Below are 20,000 nucleotides of genomic sequence, written 5' to 3'. Positions count from 1 at the left end.
GGAAGGAAAGAAGACAGGAAGGAAGGATGGAAGGAAGACAGGACAGGTGGAAGGAAAGAACAAAGAAAGAAAAGGAGGAAGGAAGGAAGGAGTCAAGGAGTGAAGGAAGGAAGGGAAGGAGTCAAGGAGTGAGGAAGGAAGGAAGGAAGGAATTAAGTAACAAAGAATGAAAAGAAGGGAGGAAAGAAGTGGGCTGGGGCGGACCCCTTGGCGGGCCGGTTCTGGCTCCCGGGCCGCATGTGTGACCCCCGGGCCGCGTGTTTGAGTCCCGGGCCGCATGCTGACCCCCGGGCCCCATGTTGGACCCCCGGGCCTCGTGTTTGACCCCCGGGCCCCATGTTTGACCCCCGGGCCCCGTGTTTGACCCCCGGGCCCCGTGTTTGACCCCCGGGCCCCGTGTTTGACCCCCGGGCCGCATGTTTGACCCACGGGCCTCATGTTTGACCCCCCGGGCCCCGTGTTGGACCCCCTGCTGTGAGTGTAGTCAGCTGTTATAGGTGTGTTGGTGGGTTGGTGTGTTGGTGGGTTGGTGGGGTAGTGGGTTAGTGATGGGACACACGGACACACACAGTCCAGGCCGAACAGAACCAGCTTTATTCTTTTATTCTTCTTTCATTTGGAAGAAAAAAATAAAAACCAGACCCGGGAATCGACCCCCCCCAACCACCCTGAAATTAAACACATTCTGGATGTACGATGATACAGTTTTTATTGCCATAAACAGTGAAGGAAAAAAAGAACAAAAAAAGTCAAACAGCTGATTTTTATTCTATCTTACAGTAAGAAACCGTTTCTCCTCGGATGTCCGGAAAAACTCGGAAACTGATTTTTATTTTAGCGACAAACATTCTGGAAGCGACGCGGACTGAGAACCAAAAGACCACCGAAAGACATTCCCGAACCTCTACAGACCCGGACCCGATCCCCCACACCGCCGCCGAGACCCGATCCACACACCGAGACCCGATCCAGACTGTTGGGTTGGGGGCGTGTCCCGCGGCAGCCGGTTCATACATGAAGCTTTTTAATAAGTTTGTTTTAATAAAAGCCAAAAAAAGCTGAAACATCATCGTACAACATTTATTTTACAATATTTTCCTGGGAGTCGGCTTCCACATGATCCACACTGAAACAAAACGCCACAAAAACCTTTAATTTTCTTCTTTTCTGTTGGAGAGGCGGCGAGTTAGCGCCACCGTCTGGTCAGCTGTAGGTGGTTAAATGAGTCAGAGCTGCAAGCGAAGACAGATGGAGGGAGATTAAAAAAAGGGAGGAGATAGAAAACACAAAGAAAATTAACCACAAGAAGAAAAAAAAAAAAAGAACATGTTCAATCTTTTAATGTGTTCCCTTCTTCCTCTCTCTGTCCTGTCTCTGTCCACAGGGGGCGCTGTCTCCCCACGCTGCCTTCAAAATAAAAGCGCAGAGAAAGAAAACGGAGACGGAGGGATGACAAAGAGAAGAGATGAAGAGATGAAGAGAAGAGGAGAAAAAAAAAGAGCACTAAGGGTCACACGGGGTCGTCGTGGCGTCGAGGAGTCGCCCGCCAAAATAAAAGACACTTTAATCTGCTTCTTCTTTTTTTTTTTTTCCCCTCCGAGCTTTCAGTGTGGATCAAAGGACCAATCAGAGAGAGCCTTCAGTGTGGATGACGTCTCATTCTTTAATCTGATTGGACGAACACCCTGCTGCATCACGTCTCAGGCTGAGACCGATGACATCACTTCCTGTCCCATCATCAGCTGAGCTCGTGCTGAGCGTGCACCCGGGTTACTTCGGTTGGCTTTGCGCCGCCGACACTAAGCCCCGCCTCCAAAAACATCACGAGGTCATCGGCCCGACAACCAATCAGAGGGTCCGGCCCACCGTCCACCCGACCAATCAATTTACATACTGATTGTTCTCAGCCAGGTGATTGGTTGGTTGAGGTCAGCGTCACACACTGATGAGATCTCTTTATGAATGAACAGCTGATTGATCTTTAACGATGGGTCGGGGGAGGGGGGGGGGGGGGGTCAGGACGATGACTCAGCTGCACTGAAGCTAGATCCTGGTCGTCACATTTCTGCCTTAAAGAAATGTTTTCAAAATAAAAGCGGATCAAATGAGACGCTGAACAGTGTGTGAGGGTGAAAGGCTGCAGCTCGTCACAGCTTCCTGTTTGTGTTTCAAATTAAAAGCCCTGCATCGCTTCTTTTCTCCGTTCTCCAGAGTTTGGAGGGAACGGCGGGCGGCAGGACCTCTGATAGGCTGCGAGTAGATTATGCTAATGAGCTTCTCTCTGGTCATGTGATCGTGGACGGTACGGGGGGGGCCTGCGCTGCGTTCAGGCGCCGTGGGACAAACTCAAATGTTTCAGGACTTGAACGCATCGTCAGTCTTTGGGTTCGCCAAACAGACCCTGAACGCAGCACGCTCTCCCTCCACTCTGATTGGTCGACTGCCAGGGCTTCACCTGGATGGTAACCCCAGATCTGCTAAAGAGTCAACAGGCGTCGTTAAAGCACCTTAAAGGGACCTTTGGCGCTACGTCTGCTGCCTGCTGATTGGTTCAGGTGGTTCAGCCGTGATGCTGATTGGTTCAGGTGGTTCAGCCGTGATGCTGATTGGTTCAGGTGGTTCAGCCGTGATGCTGATTGGCTCTACAACAGGAAACACTGAGTAGCGTATGTAAGGTTACCCTCCACCAGCTCCAGACATGGAAAACACCATTGAGGAGTTACCACGGCAACGATTGACAAAAAAAAACTAACAAAAAAATACAAGGTTTCCTCCGACCTGGCCAATCAGGGCGAGGGGGCGGGGCTTCTGCTGCAGGTCGAACCTCTAGGATTCGTTCTGGAGAGTGACGGGCGGGTCAGGTGACCTCTGACCTGACGTGAAGGAAGGGGGCGGGGCTAGCAGGTATGATGTCACAGCAAGCTGAGGTGGAGGTGTGTTGGGGGGCAGAGACATGCATCGCAAGCTGCTCGTTGTGTGTTTACAGGTTTATTATTCAGAACTCAAACAGGAAGTAGAAGAGGAAGAAGAAGAAGAAGAGGAAGAGGAAGAAGTGGAAGAGGAAGAAGAAGAAGTAGAAGAAGAAGAAGTAGAAGAGGAAGAAGAAGTAGAAGAGGAAGAGGAGGAAGAAGAGCAAGAAGAAGAGGAAGAAGAAGTAGAAGAAGAAGTAGAAGAAGAAGAGGAAGAGGAAGAAGAAGTAGAAGTAGAAGAGAAAGAAGAAGAAGTAGAAGAAGAAGTAGAAGAGGAAGAACAAGAAGTAGAAGAAGAAGAGGAAGAAGAAGTAGAAGAGGAAGAGGAAGAGGAAGAAGTAGAAGAGGAAGAGGAAGAGGAAGAAGAAGAAGAAGAGGAAGTAGAAGAAGAAGAGGAAGAAGAGGAGGGCGGCGTCCGCTGTCTGTCTGTCTGTCTGTCTGACTGAAGGAAGGAAGGAATGCTAACTGTGGCGTTTCATTTATTTCTTTTTGTTTTTTCTCATTAAGTTAAAGTTCTTTATTCGTTCACTGTTGTGTACCCCCCCCCCCCCCCCCCCCCCACCACCCTTACCCCCTACCCCCTCCCTCCCCTCACCCCCTTCCCCCCCGGCCCTCATGGCCTTCAGTCTTTCTCTTTGGAAATCACCTCCTCTCGTGGCTTGGCGCCGCCAAATATGGCAGAGTTTGGGTTGGCGACCTGGTTCAGCGGCTCAGAGACGGTCCGAGGCTTCAGCTGCAGGCGGGGCCGCTGTGCACGCTCCTCTGTAACACACACACACACGCACACACACACACACACACACACACACACACACACACACACACACACACACACACACACACACACACACACACACACACATTAACACTGTGGACACTCCACTGTAACACACACACATTGGATTACGTGATTAAAACTCATCTTTGGGGGGGGGGGGGGGTGTGACCCTTGGAGCTGTGTTGTCGGGGGCAACGGCCCCTGTTAGGTCTCCCAAGGCAGACTAAGAATGATTTCAATGAAGCAATGAAAAAAGGATGTGAGACCCTCGCCTGGGAGAGACAAACAGTGTGGAGTCACCATGTGGGATCACCAGGGACAGTCTGGGGTCTGGGGTCGGGGGTCGGGTGCGATGTCCATCGGGCATTGAGCAGAGGTGTAGACAAGCTGATCCCCGTGGAACGTGACAGAGCTGGTGTGGGAGGTGGAGCGGCACCAACTAGATATATTTGACCTCTACACACAGCATCGGCTCTGGAGCTGACCTCCTGGAGAGGGGTCCCCTGAAGCAGCAGCTCCGGCGTGGGAGGAGTTCAGGGAGACCATGAAGAAGGACTTTCAGTCGGCCTCAAAGAAGTTCTGACAAACCGTCAGGAGACTCAGGAAAGGGAAGCAGGGCTCATACCATATTGGTCTCAGCAGGGGGGGGACAACTGCTGACCTGGACTGGGGATATTGTCAGGAAGGAACACTTTGAGGAACTCCTAAACCCGACCAACATGTCCTCTATGGAAGAGGCCGCCCTGGCTGATCAGGGGAATGGTCACCCTGCAGGGATACTGGAGGGGTCATGGGAGTTCACACGTCGAGTCTACATGTGCTTTGTGGACTTGGAGAAGGCTTGGGACCGTGGGACCTTGTGGGAGTTTGGGGTACCAGGGTCTCTGCTGAGAGCCATTGGGTCCCTATACAACCGCTGTGAGAGCTGTGTTCACATTCTCTGCAGTAAGTCAGACCTGGTCTCAGTGGGTGTTGGGCTCCATCAGGGCTGTCCCTGGTCTCTGGTCCTGTTTGTGATCTTCATGGACAGAGTCTCAAGGTGCAGCCGGGGGGAGGAGAGAGTCCAGTTTGGGGACCTCAGAATCACCTCTCTGCTGTTCATGGTTGATGTTGTTCTGTTGGACTCTACAGGTGAAGACCTCCAACAGGCTCTGGGACGGTTTCCAGCTGAATGTGAAGCGGTCAGGATCAGAGTCAGCACCTCCACATCTGAGGCCATGGTGCTCTGCTGGAACAAGGTGTACTGCCCCCTCAGGGTAGGGGAGGGGGCATTGCTGCCCCAAGCAGAGTAGTTTAAGTATCTGGGGGTCTTGTTCACAGTGAGGGTCAGATGGAGCGTGAGATCAACATGTGGATGGGTGCAGCATCAGCAGTGATGACAGTCCTGAGCCTGAAGGTGAAGGTCTCAGTTCAGCAGTCAGTCTACGTCCCAACCCTCACCTCTGCTCACCAGCTTTGGGTAGTGACCCAAACAATGAGATGCTGGATCCAAGCAGAGAGTATCTGGGCTCAGCCTTAGAGACCGGGTCAGCAGTTCAGACATCCGGAGGAGGCTAGGAGTAGAGCTGCTGCTCCTTCACATGGAAAGGAGCCAGCTGAGGTGGTTTGGGTTCCTGGTCAGGATCCTCCTGGACGCCCCCCTTTAGAGGAGTTTCAGGTATGTCCAACTGGGAGGAGACCCAGAACACACTGGAGGGATTACATATCTCTACTGGTCTGGGAACAGCTTGGGATCCTCCAGGAGGGTGTTGTGACCCGACCCCAGATAAGCGGTTGAAAGTGGGCTGATGGATAATTTAATTTAATGAAATCATGTGACAGGAAGTTGTCTCACCTTCCGATGGTTCTCTGAAGTCTGTCGTTCCGCCTCGTGGTGGCCCGTCTCTGAAGCGACCCATTCCTCCTCCTGCTCCTCCACTGCTGCCGCCGCCGCCACCCCGTCTGTCACCAGGGCGACTGCCGCCGCCTCGACTCCCCCTGTAGTCATCATCCCTGAATCCTGCAGAGACACAGACAGCAGACGGGTCAGCTGACTGCTGCAGGTGTGCTGCAGCATCAGGAACCTGTCAGGTGACCAATGAGCATGAGGTGGTTGAGGTGAAAGGTATGATGGGAAAAAACGGGGCATGGTCCAAACCCTGGGGGTTAAAGGTCAACACTGTTTGCACCGCCGACAGCACAGACACTTAATAAAGTTTTATCATTGAAAGTTTATCCAGGAGGCGGGGCCTAACCCGGCTTCCTGTGAAAGCAGCTGATCTGAGTGACGTTTAAATGAGTTTAGTCGTGTCGTTAAAGTTTAAAGATTAGTTTCATTAAACGTTCGTTTAGTGCTGATTAGCTTTGGCTGGCTGACGCCCAGCGGTGTTCTGATTGGCCGGGACCAGCTGCTCTCTGACATCACCTCCTCCTTGCTGGTCGAAGTCGTCACGGAAGTCGCGTCCTCCTCCTCCTCGGGGAGCTCCTCGACCACCTCCTCGTCCTGCAGAGGACAGGGCAGTTTAACACAGAGAGGGAGCAGAGGGAGACAGAGAGGAGAGGAGAGGAGAGGAGAGGAGAGGAGAGGAGGAGGAGGTGCCACCTCCTTCTGGAAGGAGCAGGAAGGACAGCGTTGAAGAGGCGGAGCTTGTTAGTTGTCCAGCAGCCAATCAGAGAGGAGACGTTAGAGAGGTGTAGAGCTGCAGCCTGTTGCACCGCAACCCTCATTTCCCATTTCAAGTGAATGCATCATTTAAGAGACCTTCAAAATAAAGTTCACTCGTCTACATTTTATTTTGATAAAATAAAAATGAAGTGAATGAAGAAACCAGCTGTTCAACGTTTCAATAAAGTTATTTTAAATAATTATCTTTAAGTTTAATCTTCTAATCTCTGGTGCAACAGACCTCTGCTCACCTGTCTCACCTGTTACCTGTCACCTGTCTCACCTATCACCTGTCTCACCTATCACCTGTCACCTGTCTCACCTGTTACCTGTCACCTGTCTCACCTATCACCTGTCTCACCTATCACCTGTCTCACCTATCACCTGTCTCACCTATCACCTGTCACCTGTCTCACCTGTTACCTGTCACCTGTCTCACCTGTTACCTGTCTCACCTATCACCTGTCTCACCTATCACCTGTCTCACCTATCACCTGTCTCACCTGTTACCTGTCTCACCTATCACCTGTCTCACCTATCACCTGTCTCACCTGTCTCACCTATCACCTGTTACCTGTCTCACCTGTCTCACCTATCACCTGTCTCACCTATCACCTGTCTCACCTGTCACCTGTCTCACCTATCACCTGTCTCACCTATCTCACCTATCACCTGTTACCTGTCTCACCTGTTACCTGTCTCACCTATCACCTGTCTCACCTATCTCACCTATCACCTGTTACCTGTCTCACCTGTTACCTGTCTCACCTATCACCTGTTACCTGTCTCACCTATCACCTGTTACCCGTCTCACCTGATACCTATCACCTGTCTCACCTATCACCTGTCTCACCTGTTACCTGTCTCACCTGTTACCTGTCACCTGTCTCACCTGTTACCTGTCTCACCTGTCACCTGTCTCACCTACCACCTGTCTCACCTATCACCTGTCTCATCTGTTACCTGTCTCACCTGTCACCTGTCTCACCTGTTACCTGTCTCACCTATCACCTGTCTCACCTATCACCTGTCTCATCTGTTACATGTCTCACCTATCACCTGTCTCACCTATCACCTGTCTCATCTGTTACATGTCTCACCCGTTACCTGTCTCATCTGTTACCTGTCTCACCTATCACCTGTCTCACCTGTTACCTGTCTCACCCGTTACATGTCTCACCTGTCTCACCTGTTACCTGTCTCACCTATCACCTGTCTCACCTATCACCTATCTCACCTGTTACCTGTCTCACCTATCACCTGTCACCTGTCTCACCTGTTACCTGTCTCACCTGTCACCTGTCTCACCTGTCACCTGTCTCACCTGTTACCTGTCTCACCTGTTACCTGTCACCTGTCTCACCTGTTACCTGTCTCACCCGTTACCTGTCTCACCTATCACCTATCTCACCTATCACCTGTCACCTGTCTCACCTATCACCTGTTACCTGTCTCACCTATCACCTGTCTCACCTGTTACCTGTCTCATCTGTCACCTGTCTCACCTGTCACCTGTCTCACCTGTTACCTGTCTCACCTGTTACCTGTCACCTGTCTCACCTGTTACCTGTCTCACCCGTTACCTGTCTCACCTATCACCTATCTCACCTATCACCTGTCACCTGTCTCACCTATCACCTGTTACCTGTCTCACCTATCACCTGTCTCACCTGTTACCTGTCTCATCTGTTACCTGTCTCACCTATCACCTGTCTCACCCGTTACATGTCTCACCTATCACCTGTCTCACCCGTTACCTGTCTCACCTATCACCTGTCTCACCTATCACCTGTTACCTGTCTCACCTGTTACTTGTCTCACCTGTCACCTGTCTCACCTATCACCTGTCTCACCTATCACCTGTTACCTGTCTCACCTGTCACCTGTCTCACCTGTTACCTGCCTCACCTATCACCTGTCTCACCTATCACCTGTTACCTGTCTCACCTGTTACCTGTCTCACCTGTTACTTGTCTCACCTATCACCTGTCTCACCTATCACCTGTCTCACCTATCACCTCTCACCTGTCTCACCTGTTACCTGTCTCACCTGTCACCTGTCTCACCTGTCACCTGTCTCACCTATCACCTGTCTCACCTGTTACCTGTCTCACCTGTTACTTGTCTCACCTATCACCTGTCTCACCTATCACCTGTCTCACCTATCACCTCTCACCTGTCTCACCCGTTACATGTCTCACCTATCACCTGTCTCACCTGTTACCTGTCTCAAACAGTTGAAAGGAAAGTGGGGAGATGAAGATGAAAGGATGAAGATGAAAGGATGAAAGGATGAAGATGAAAGGATGAAGATGAAAGGATGAAGAGTCCTCCTCCTCCTCATTCAGTGCTTCTGATTGGTTGCCCCTCAGTAGGACTTCCTGAAGCTGACCAATCAGAGCTGAGTGGGGGCGGGGTTAAAGGGGCAGTGTAACATTTTATACAAGTTTATAAATTAATATAAAAACTCTCATTCTGCAGTCGCACTAATACACACACACACACACACACACACACACTAACCCTAACACACACACACACACACACACACTGACCCTAACACACACACACACACTAACCCTAACACACACACACTAACCCTAACACACACACACTAACCCTAACACACACACACACTAACCCTAACACACACACACACACACACACACACACACTAACCCTAACACACACACACACTAACCCTAACACACACACACACTAACCCTAACACACACACACACACACACACACACACACTAACCCTAACACACACACACACTAACCCTAACACACACACACACACACACTAACCCTAACACACACACACAATAACCCTAACACACACACACACACACACACTGTGTGTTAGGGTGGGGGGGGCTGGGAGCCGGGTCTGGGGCCGGGGGGGGTTGTTGTTACGTACTTTATTACTTTTTAACTTTGCTTCATGTGTGAAACACGTTGTTGTCCGACTCGTTCATCGGAGAGAACGGACAGTTCAGTAGCTAACCCTAACCCTGCCCCCCCCCCCCATTCCCCCCAACCCCTAACCCCTAACCCTGCCCCCCCCCATTCCCCCCAACCCCTAACCCCTAACCCTGCCCCCCTCCCTCCCAACCCCTAACCCCCCCTCCCTCCCAACCCTTAACCCTAACCCCGCCCCCCCCAACCCCTAACCCCTAACCCCTAACCCTAACCCTGCCCCCCCCCCCCCAACCCCTAACCCTGACAGAACCAGGTAGATTACTCCAGTAACAGTCAGACTTAGTTTAATGACTCAGAGTGTAGAAACTAGCAGCGGTGCAGCAGCTGTAATGAAGCAGCACGCTGGATGTAACTAATATTAAGCCTACAGTCTCATTATAATGTCCATGGACATAAACTGAGTTCTTTTGCTTTAATAATGTTAAAATAATAAACCATAAAGGTCGGATTGGGAAACATATGCATGATGTCTTGATGCATTCAGGGCTCAGCTAGTGTTCCCCCTCCAGCAGGTAAAGCTAATCCGGACTTTAGGGGGCAAACGTGCTTGGGCATGGTACGATTGCGTAGTGCGCCCTAAATGAACAGTGTGTAGTGAGACTAGCTGCGGGGGGGGCTGTCAGGCATCGGACCAACCCTGAACCCTAACACACACACACACACACACTCTGACCCTAACACACTCGCACACCAACACGCACACACCTCTACCGTCGTCTTTCCTGAAGCCGAAGCCGCCGCCGCCTCCTCCTCCTCGCTCTTGCCTTCGTCCCTCTGCGATGTCCACCCTCAGTGACCTTTCACCTAGCAACTGCAGAGGTCAAAGGTCATGTCAGTCAGAGACACAACTGCTGAGTCAGCATACAACAGGAACAGGAAGTGATGTCATACTCACAGCGCCATCGTACGCCAACGCTTCTTTTAGCGACTCTAGGTCCTCAAACTCCACGTAACAGAAACCTGAAGACACACACACACACACACACACACACACAGAGATACACACACAGATACACACACACACACACACACACACACACACACAGACACACAGAGATACACACAGAGATACACACACACACAGAGACACACAAACAGAGACACACACACACACACATACAGTTAGTGCCAGTTGTCGATGTAAAATGAAAACATCCATCATTTAAAACGTGCTTTTATTTTGAAATTCCCCCGGCAGGTCAGTTTCCGTCCGAGAGCGCGCAACCCCAAACAAAATGCAGCGTCTCCACGGCAACGGCCAGAAAAACAGTCTGAGAAGTTCTCCTGAACAAAAACTAAAAACTACGACTGTAGAAGAGACGAGTGTCACCTGACTGTGACCTCACAGCATCCCAGGTCCTGGTGGGTCCCAGTCTACCTGCATTGGTGGGTCCTAGTCTACCTGCATTGGTGGGTCCCAGTCTACCTGCATTGGTGGGTCCCAGTCTACCTGCATTGGTGGGTCCTAGTCTACCTGCATTGGTGGGTCCCAGTCTACCTGCATTGGTGGATCCTAGTCTACCTGCATTGGTGGATCCTAGTCTACCTGCATTGGTGGATCCCAGTCTACCTGCATTGGTGGGTCCCAGTCTACCTGCATTGGTGGATCCTAGTCTACCTGCATTGGTGGGTCCTAGTCTACCTGCATTGGTGGGTCCTAGTCTACCTGCATTGGTGGGTCCCAGTCTATCTGCATTGGTGGGTCCTAGTCTACCTGCATTGGTGGGTCCCAGTCTACCTGCATTGGGAGCTAGTACACTATGTATACTTGTATAGGACCAGCTAACGATCGCTGCCTGAGTCAAATCATGACAGACTGATATCAGCAAACACTGAATCCTGAACCTGAACGATCAGTATCAGCCCTTGGCGTGGGCCGGTTACCGGTTTCAAAGTATACCACGGTATGAAAAAGTCACAGTTTCAAAACCACTAAAATATTCCGTCACACCGTTCCTGTGGTATGAGCGGGTTTTTAATGTGACGTCTGGTCAGAGAGAGAGTGGAGGTCCCTCAGGTTGTGTGCAGCTGCAGCGTGAAGTCCAACCCCTCCCGTACTCGGTTGCTTTTACAAGCAGGTAGCTCTGCAGGCTGTTGCAGCGTGAAGTCCAACCCCTCCCGTACTCGGTTGCTGTTACAAGCAGGTAGCTCTGCAGGCTGTTGCAGCGTAAAGTCCAACCCCTCCCGTACTCGGTTGCTGTTACAAGCAGGTAGCTCTGCAGGCTGTTGCAGCGTGAAGTCCAACCCCTCCCGTACTCGGTTGCTGTTACAAGCAGGTAGCTCTGCAGGCTGTTGCAGCGTAAAGTCCAACTCCTCCCGTACTCGGTTGCTGTTACAAGCAGGTAGCTCTGCAGGCTGGATGACGGCTGAAGGAGGCGAGCCCCCCGAACTTCCCCCCTCGTTTAGAAGCGCCAAGTCGGCTGTATTTATACTTCGGCTACCGTAAAAAGACAGACGGCCGCGGCTCGGAGGAACAAGGTAACGGACAGTAGCAGCGCGAGGAGGAAGAAGGTAACGGACAGTAGCAGCGCAAGGAGGAAGAAGGTAACGGACAGTAGCAGCGCGAGGAGGAAGAAGGTAACGGACAGTAGCAGCGCGAGGAGGAAGAAGGTAACGGACAGTAGCAGCGCAAGGAGGAAGAAGGTAACGGACAGTAGCAGCGCGAGGAGGAAATACAGCCAATACGATAGTGAGCAACTGTTGATTCAGTTTTAAGCTCCTGCTGCATTCATTTATTCATATTTATCATAGAGGTGTTTTTACTTTTTTCTATTATTTATTTGCATTTTGTGTTTCCACTAAAAATAATTCATTCATGTCGTGACTTCAGTTGCAGCTTTAGCCTCAGTTAAAGGACTGCGCTTATTTTTTTTATTATATATTAGACCGTTGAATGGAGAAAAAAAACTATTTTGTTTCTCAGACGTTTCAAAATATCACATTTTAGAGCCGTAATCATAAAACCGTGAAACCGTGATATTTTTACCTCAGGTTATTATACCGTCAGAATCTCATACCGGCCCAGGCCTAATCACCCCCCCCCCCCGCTGACCTTTGAACTTGTCTGTCTCTTTGTCTCGGACCAGTCTGACGGAGCGGATGTTGAGCTCTTTGAAGATGATGTCGATGTCTCCCTGCACCGTGTTGAAGGGAAGGTTCCCAACGTACGCTGTGAAGGGAGGCTCTGATGGAAGCTCCTTCTGCTTCCTGGGGCCTCCGGGACCGCCGCCGCCACGGGGCCTGGGGACAGGGGGACACGGGACAGGGGGACACGGGGACACACCCATCAATACACAGCCTCCATCATACTGTTCATATTCTCTCCTCTCATACAGTATCTCACAGAAGTGAGTACACCCCTCACATTTTTGCAAATATTTTATTATATCTTTTCATGGGACAACGCTATAGAAATGAAACTTTGATACAATTTAACAGTAAATCTATAAGCTATACAAGCTGTACACGCATATCAAAGTTTCATTTCTATAGTGTTGTCCCATGAAAAGATATAATAAAATATTTGCAAAAAAGTGAGGGGTGTACTCACTTTTGTGAGATACTGTACATGCCTCCCTTCCATTCCTTCCTTCTGTCCACCCTTCTGTCCTTCTTTCCTTCCTTCCCTGTCCTTCCTTCTTTCCTCCCTCCCTCCTTCCCTTCCTTCCTCACTCCTTTCCATCCGCCTCCCTCCTTTCCTTACTTCTTCCTTCCTTCCTTTCTGTCCATCCTTCTGTCTTTCTTTCTTTCCTTCCCTGTCCTCCCTCCCTCACTCCTTTCCATCCTCCCTCCCTTCCTTCCATCCTTCCTTCCTTCCTCCCTCACTCCTTTCCATCCACCACCCTCCTTTCCTTACTTCTTCCTTCCTTCCTTGACTGGAGGACATCAGAAGGATTAAATCTTGTTTCATATTCTCTCAGATGTGTTTCGATAATCTGACTGATCAATAAATGTGATTAAAGCTTCCTGTCGTCCTCCTGTCTGTTTTAACTGTTCCTTCCTTCCTCCCTTCCTTCCTTCTGTCCTTCCTTCCATCCATCCATCCTTCCTTCCTTCTGTCCTTCTATCCATCCATCCTTCCTTCTGTCCTTCCTTCCATCCATCCTTCCTCCGTTCCTTCCTCCCTCCCTCCCTCCCTTCCTTCTTCCTACCGTCCTTCTTTCCTCCCTTCCTCCTTTCCTTCCTTCTTCCTACCGTCCTTCTTTCCTCCCTCCCTCCTTTCCTTCTTTCTTCCTACCGTCCTTCTTTCCTCCTTCCCTCCTTTCCTTCTTTCCTTCCTCCCTCCCTCCTTTCCTTACTTCTTCCTTCCTCCCTTCCTTCCGCCTCCCTCCTTTCCTCCGTTCTTTCCTCCCTCCCTACCTCCTTTCCTTCTTTCTTCCTACCGTCCTTCTTTCCTCCCTCCCTCCTTTCCTTCCTTCCTCCTGTCCTTCCTCCCTCCCTCCTTTCCTTACTTCTTCCTTCCTCCCTCCCTCCCTCCCTCCCTCCCTCCCTTCTTTCTCTGTTCCTTCCTCTTCCCTCCCTTCCTTCCTTTCCTTCTTCCCTTGACTGGAGGACAGCAGGAAGATTAAACCTCCTCATCATGTTTCAGAGACTAAACATCTCCTATCACACAACATCCTGTTTGACCTCAGACATGAAAATATAATATATAATAAACATAACATATAATATATAATAAATATAACATAATAAATATAACATATAATAAATATAACATTAGTAGCTTCTAGACTAAATATAACTTTTAATATATTTATATTTTAGTGCTTTTTGCGCCACTTTAGGATAAATTTCAGAATAAAAGTCTTTTGTTTTGTTTTTTACACCTGTTAAATTTAACCTCAGTTTTTGGGCCTCTGTGACTCTTATTTTGGCGGTCTCAGACTTTTAGACCCAATCAATGATTTTAAATATTGATTAATCTGATCAATTAAATTCTGGATGAATCTGAAATCTGAATTTAGACTCAAAATGATCAATAATCAAACTGATCAGCTGATTAATTAACTGATCAGCTGATTAATAAACTGATCGATTGATCCGGAAGTTTCAGACTAAATAATAAAATGATGAAACTCTGTTTGGTGCCGATCAATAAAGCTTCACTACATTGATTATTGATTGATCAATAAATCAATAACTGACCAGCTGAGTCATTATCGATGTGAAACTGATCAGTGATGAATCATTGAACATTTCCTGATCACTTCCAGCTGATTATCAGTTATTGATCAGAAGAAAACTGATCGATTACTTTCTTCAGTCTCAGTTTTATTGATTTCTCTCATCAATAAAACGCTGAGCAGAGTTATTGATCCTGTAACTGACTGATCACCCAGAGATAATACGTTAGCAATAATTAGCATTAGCTTGAACTCTGATTGATTGATCGATCAGGATCTATCAAATATTTCTGATCAATAATCAAACTGATTTTCTTTGTTCACAAAACAAACTGAGCCAGTGGAGCTCGGCTGATCGGTGACGGATCAATAACCTGATAACCGGATCAATACCGGATCAATAAGCTGATCACTAACGGATCAATACCCGGATCGATTCCCCGCACCGAGCAGCCGCATGCAGCGGTGCGAGCAGCAGCACCATGCGGGCATCCAGCCGCTTCCCCTCGGCCTCTCCTCCCGCTGCATCCCGCTGCTCTCCGGTACCACCACCCCCCCGCCCCCCCTCCTCCCTGCTCCTCATGTTAGTGATCTGCGGAGCTCGGAGCTGATCAGGTTATTGATCCGTTACTGTGTGTGCGCCTGCTGCTAGCTGTTAGCATGTTAGCTGCAGGTCCTCGGTGTTTCCTGCCCGCCGTGCCCGGCCTCCGCAGCATTTCCACGGCCGCGGCCCGCAGCAGCCCGGTGGGCCGGGCTCCGGGGCCCGGCCGCCCCGCTCAGAGGCTCCGGGAGGCCGGTCCGCTGGGCTCCGTGCTGGAGGCCACTCCGTGGAGCCGCCATACCGGGAGGAGACTCACCCTCTGCCGCCGCCGAAGCTGCCGTAGGCCCGGTCCCGCTCCTCGTAGCTGTCGTAGTCCGCCATTACTGCTGCTGAGTCCGAGAGGGAGGTCCTTCACGTCACAGCACCGCGGGCCCGGCTGCCCGCTCCGCGCCTGACCGGAAACATCTGCTCATTTATTAAATGATTAAACTACTTAAATAACTACTTTTAAACATTTTACACATCTGTCCAACAAACGTTTACCTTCCTACAGTTTTAGAAACAGATAATAAAAGCTATTTCTTTAAAACTGAAAAAGATGATGTTTATTTATTTTGTAATTGTTCTCGTTTTGTGTGAAAGTTTTATTTTAAACACTTTAAATAAGATTTGATTTGAAGGAAAAAACAATATTTGAAACATTACATACCTTTTTATTTTGTTAAGAATATTAATTATTATTATTAATTTAAATAAAAGAGTCTCTAAAATATAAAACAAATAAGAAAAATCATTGAATTCAAAATGTTTTAATTGCAGATATCATTTATACTTTTTTATTTATTTCCTTTTTTATTCTTTATTTATATTCTTTTATATTGAAATCATTTTATTTTTCTATTTTCACTTATTTCTTTTTCATTAATGAACTGGACTGTCTGGTTGTTTGTTCCAACAAAGACTAAATAAATAAATTATATGTTTACAGTTTATTAGAATAAAACTACTATGATCTATTAAACTATTAATTATATTATTCTAGATGTTTCTAAAACAGCTCATTACTGGAAATATAAAGATAAAAAGTATAAATATTATAAATCACTGCTTAAATAATAATAATAAATAATATGAGAGCTGAACAGATGTTTTTATTAAAGGATGTTAAATATCATTTTCTGATGAATTGAAAGTAAAGAGATTAAAAAAGGAAGATATTAAAGGTTTAAACACACACTGACCTGATGGAGGCACTGCAGCACAAATCTACTATATTATATTATATTTTATTATATTTTATTTTATTTTATTATATTATATTTTATTATATTATATTATTAATCCCAGAGCAGGAAAGTCACTTGTTTTATTGTCTTTATACTAAACCTTTATTCTAAGTTTAGTCTTTTCTCATTTGAAGTGAAAAACTTGATTAATCTAAACTCTGTATTTCTGTCTCAGATCTTTATCTCTCATTTTAATATTCAACATATTTCTGAGTGTAAATGTGATTTTGGAAACATCAGGTGAAACTCAGGTTTGTGTTTAATATTTAATAAGTTTTATTGAAGTAAAGACGATAAAACAGAAAAACCCAAAAAACAAACAGGAAACACATTAATTCACTTCATATATTCAGATATCAGTTTATACTTCTGTCATAATGTCTTTAAACACGTTATAATAATAATAATAATATAAATCTGATCTCTTTCACAGATGATCTTTAAAGGTTTGTAACAGTCGATCAGAGAGTTTGATGAATGAAACTTTAACTGATGATCAAAAATCAACGACCAGCATTTAAAGAGAGAGTTACAGGAAGAGGAAGTGGTTAATGACGCTCGCTTCAGTTATACCATTAAAACCTAGAAATATAATAACTGCATCTGTTAAACATCGTAACGGACCGGAACCGGAACCGGTGACGAAGACGAGCAGAAGTTAGTTTGTCTTTGTCGGTCTGGAGAGAAGAGCTCAAAGTTTAATCTGCCAAACATGCTTTTATTTTGTAGGAGGAAGAAAATCAAGAGGAAGACTTAAAGCTGCGTGGATGAACGGGCTCAAACTTCATCGTAACGGTCCGGAACCGGAACCGGTGACGAAGACCAGCAGAAGTTAGTTTGAGCTCAAAGTTTAATCTGCCAAACATGCTTTTATTTTGTAGGAAGAAGGAAAGAAACTTGGCTCTGAATGGACTATGTATCTTGGAGTTGGCACTTTCACAGTTCTCAGGTGTTTGAACATTTTCATACAGACTAAATAATCAGCTTCCTGTCTAAGAACCAGGAACCAGGAACCAGGAACCAGGACCCAGGACCAGGACCAGGAACCAGGAACCAGGACCCAGGACCCAGGAACCAGGAACCAGAACCAGGAACCAGGAACCAGGAACCAGGAACCAAGAACCAGAACCAGAACCAGGAACCAGGAACCAGGACCAGGGACCAGGAACCAGGAACCAGGAACCAGGAACCAGGAACCAGGACCAGAACCAGGAACCAGGAACCAGGAACCAGGAACCAGGAACCAGGACCAGTCGAGTCCTGATAGTTTGGGATCGATGCAGGATCAACTTGTACAGGTCTAGCAGAGATCTCAAAGACGTCTTGTTGGTCTTGTAGATCTCTTGAAGGACTTTCTAGGACCCGTAAGGCTTCAACACAACCGGGAGTCTCGTAGGTGGAGCAGAGATCTGGTCTTGTTCTTGTTCGGTGTTCTTGTGGATCTTGAGGAGGTCTCACGGTGTTCTTGTGGATCTTGTGAAGGTCTCACGGTGTTCTTGTGGATCTTGAGGAGGTCTCACGGTGTTCTTGTGGATCTTGAGGAGGTCTCACGGTGTTCTTGTAGATCTTGAGGAGGTCTCACGGTGTTCTTGTGGATCTCATGAGGAGGTCTCACGGTGTTCTTGTGGATCTCATGAGGAGGTCTCACGGTGTTCTTCTGGATCTCATGAGGAGGTCTCACGGTGTTCTTGTGGATCTCATGAGGAGGTCTCACGGTGTTCTTGTAGATCTTGAGGAGGTCTCACGGTGTTCTTGTGGATCTTGAGGAGGTCTCACGGTGTTCTTGTGGATCTTGAGGAGGTCTCACGGTGTTCTTGTGGATCTCATGAGGAGGTCTCACGGTGTTCTTGTGGATCTTGAGGAGGTCTCACGGTGTTCTTGTAGATCTTGAGGAGGTCTCACGGTGTTCTTGTGGATCTTGAGGAGGTCTCACGGTGTTCTTGTGGATCTTGAGGAGGTCTCACGGTGTTCTTGTAGATCTTGAGGAGGTCTCACGGTGTTCTTGTGGATCTTGAGGAGGTCTCACGGTGTTCTTGTGGATCTTGAGGAGGTCTCACGGTGTTCTTGTGGATCTTGAGGAGGTCTCACGGTGTCCTCGTCCTCCTTCACGGTGTTCTTGTGGATCTTGAGGAGGTCTCACGGTGTTCTTGTGGATCTGACAGACCTCCATCACAGTGTCCACATGTTCTTCTGTTCAGGGTTTGCCTGGTGCTTCTGGTTCCTCGGGGATCCCCTTCAGGTTCGGTGAGGGGGAGTCAGTCTGCGGTGGCGAGGTTTTGGATCCACGTCTCCGCAGTTCTCCGGACTGGACGTCGTCACCGAGAACCACGATGTTCCCGAGAGCCTGGAAGCAAAGACCACGAGAACCCTGAGAACCCTGAAACCAACACACTGATAGAACCAGAGGAACATGACGTAATAGATGCTAGCTGCGGTTCTACCTGGTTCTCCGCCAGCGCCTCTTTAGCCATGTAGTGTTCCCTCTTGATCTTCAGCTCCACCTCCTCGGGGATGTCCGACACCATCAAGTCGATCAGACGGCCCACGAAGAAGACCACGTGCTGAGGAAGACGAGCAGAGTCTTCATCAGGTCAATGCAACCAAACTGTGTCTGGTTGCGTTTCTAATTCATCGATAATCAAGAATCAAGAATCGATATCTGATGGATCAGGAAGGCGAGACGGACACTGACCTCAAACACGATGACGAAAGTCAGCCGGATGGCGAGCAGGTGAAAATACTCCGGCAGGAAGTCTCCGTTCATATCCCTGTAGCCGCGATACCTGCAACAGCAACGTTAGCAACGTTAGCAATGTTAGCAACATGAGCAACGTTAGCAACAAGAGCAACGTTAGCAACAACAGCAACATGAGCAACGTTAGCAACGTTAGCAACAACATGAGCAACATGAGCAACGTTAGCAACATGAGCAACGTTAGCAACAAGAGCAACGTTAGCAACAAGAGCAACAAGAGCAACGTTAGCAACATTAGCAACGTTAGCATGGTTGGCAACAAGAGCAACATGTTATGTTGCTGTGGTTACGGTGATGTTGCCTACCTGGAGGAAGTTTCGTGTTGCTATGGTTACGGTGACGTTGCCTACCTGCATGGGGGGGTCGTGTTGCTATGGTTACAGTGACGTTGCCTACCTGCAGGAAGTGTCGTGCTGCTATGGTTACGGTGTTGTTGCCTACCTGCAGGAAGTGTCGTGTTGCTATGGTTACGGTGACGTTGCCTACCTGCATGACGTGTCGTGCTGCTATGGTTACGGTGACGTTGTGTTGCTATGGTTACGGTGACGTTGCCTACCTGCAGGAGGTGTCGTGTTGCTATGGTTACGGTGTTGTTGCCTACCTGCAGGACGTGTCGTGTTGCTATGGTTACGGTGACGTTGTGTTGCTATGGTTACGGTGGCGTTGTGTTGCTATGGTTACGGTGGCGTTGCCTACCTGCAGGAAGTGTCGTGTTGCTATGGTTACGGTGACGTTGCCTACCTGCAGGACGTGTCGTGTTGCTATGGTTACGGTGGTATTGCCTACCTGCAGGAAGTGTCGTGCTGCCGGCTGTAGTTGCGTGGAGACGTCGCCAGGGTGAAGTTGATGAAGCCGCTCAGGTTGCTGTCTCGGGTGTAGCGGTAGTAGAGACGCGGGAGGAAGGACGACGTGAACGCGA

The 20,000-nt window shown here is 48.5% G+C and overlaps 2 protein-coding genes across 4 annotated transcripts in view; both read right to left on the bottom strand.

Annotated features, from left to right (window-relative positions):
* Positions 1–692: 692 nt before the first annotated feature.
* Positions 693–15,469, bottom strand: eif4h (eukaryotic translation initiation factor 4h). 3 transcript variants are annotated; one of them, XM_053320701.1, is made up of 8 exons: positions 15,357–15,469; positions 12,429–12,616; positions 10,272–10,336; positions 10,082–10,187; positions 6,152–6,229; positions 5,582–5,746; positions 3,616–3,731; positions 693–1,232 (listed from the first exon to the last, which is right to left on the bottom strand). In XM_053320701.1, exons 1-8 carry the CDS (start codon positions 15,419–15,421, stop codon positions 1,227–1,229), a joined length of 789 nt encoding a protein of 262 aa, XP_053176676.1. In that variant the 5' UTR covers positions 15,422–15,469; the 3' UTR covers positions 693–1,226. The 3 variants fall into 3 exon arrangements, with proteins under 3 accessions (XP_053176676.1, XP_053176674.1, XP_053176675.1); XM_053320699.1 differs by lacking the exon at positions 693–1,232 and having other exon boundaries at positions 3,592–3,731; XM_053320700.1 differs by lacking the exon at positions 693–1,232 and having other exon boundaries at positions 3,592–3,731; positions 10,088–10,187.
* A 3,051-nt stretch (positions 15,470–18,520) lies between these two features.
* Positions 18,521–20,000, bottom strand: part of ano7 (anoctamin 7) — a 19,664-nt gene continuing 18,184 nt past the window's right edge. The window contains exons 20-23 of the mRNA XM_053320394.1: positions 19,868–20,000; positions 19,019–19,109; positions 18,768–18,887; positions 18,521–18,670 (exon numbers count right to left, since the gene is read on the bottom strand). The exon at positions 19,868–20,000 is cut by the window's right edge and continues 10 nt beyond it. Of these exons, the coding sequence (XP_053176369.1) occupies positions 18,521–18,670; positions 18,768–18,887; positions 19,019–19,109; positions 19,868–20,000 (494 nt within the window). The remainder of the gene's footprint in view (positions 18,671–18,767; positions 18,888–19,018; positions 19,110–19,867) is intronic.

The sequence above is a fragment of the Scomber japonicus genome, chromosome 6 (assembly GCF_027409825.1).
Source record: "Scomber japonicus isolate fScoJap1 chromosome 6, fScoJap1.pri, whole genome shotgun sequence".
NCBI lineage: Eukaryota > Metazoa > Chordata > Actinopteri > Scombriformes > Scombridae > Scomber > Scomber japonicus.
The sequence above is the reverse complement of the archived record's forward strand: the minus strand, read 5'-3'. Positions and strand labels throughout refer to the sequence as shown.

Coding starts and splice junctions, on each gene's coding strand:
- eif4h (XM_053320699.1), bottom strand. CDS start 15,421: ATGGCGGACTACGACAGCTACGAGGAGCGGGACCGGGCCTACGGCAGC. Junction 12,617..15,356: donor AGCTTCGGCGGCGGCAGAGG/GTGAGTCTCCTC, acceptor CCCTGTCCCCAG/GCCCCGTGGCGGCGGCGGTC. Junction 10,337..12,428: donor AGAGACAGACAAGTTCAAAG/GTCAGCGGGGGG, acceptor GTGTGTCTTCAG/GTTTCTGTTACGTGGAGTTT.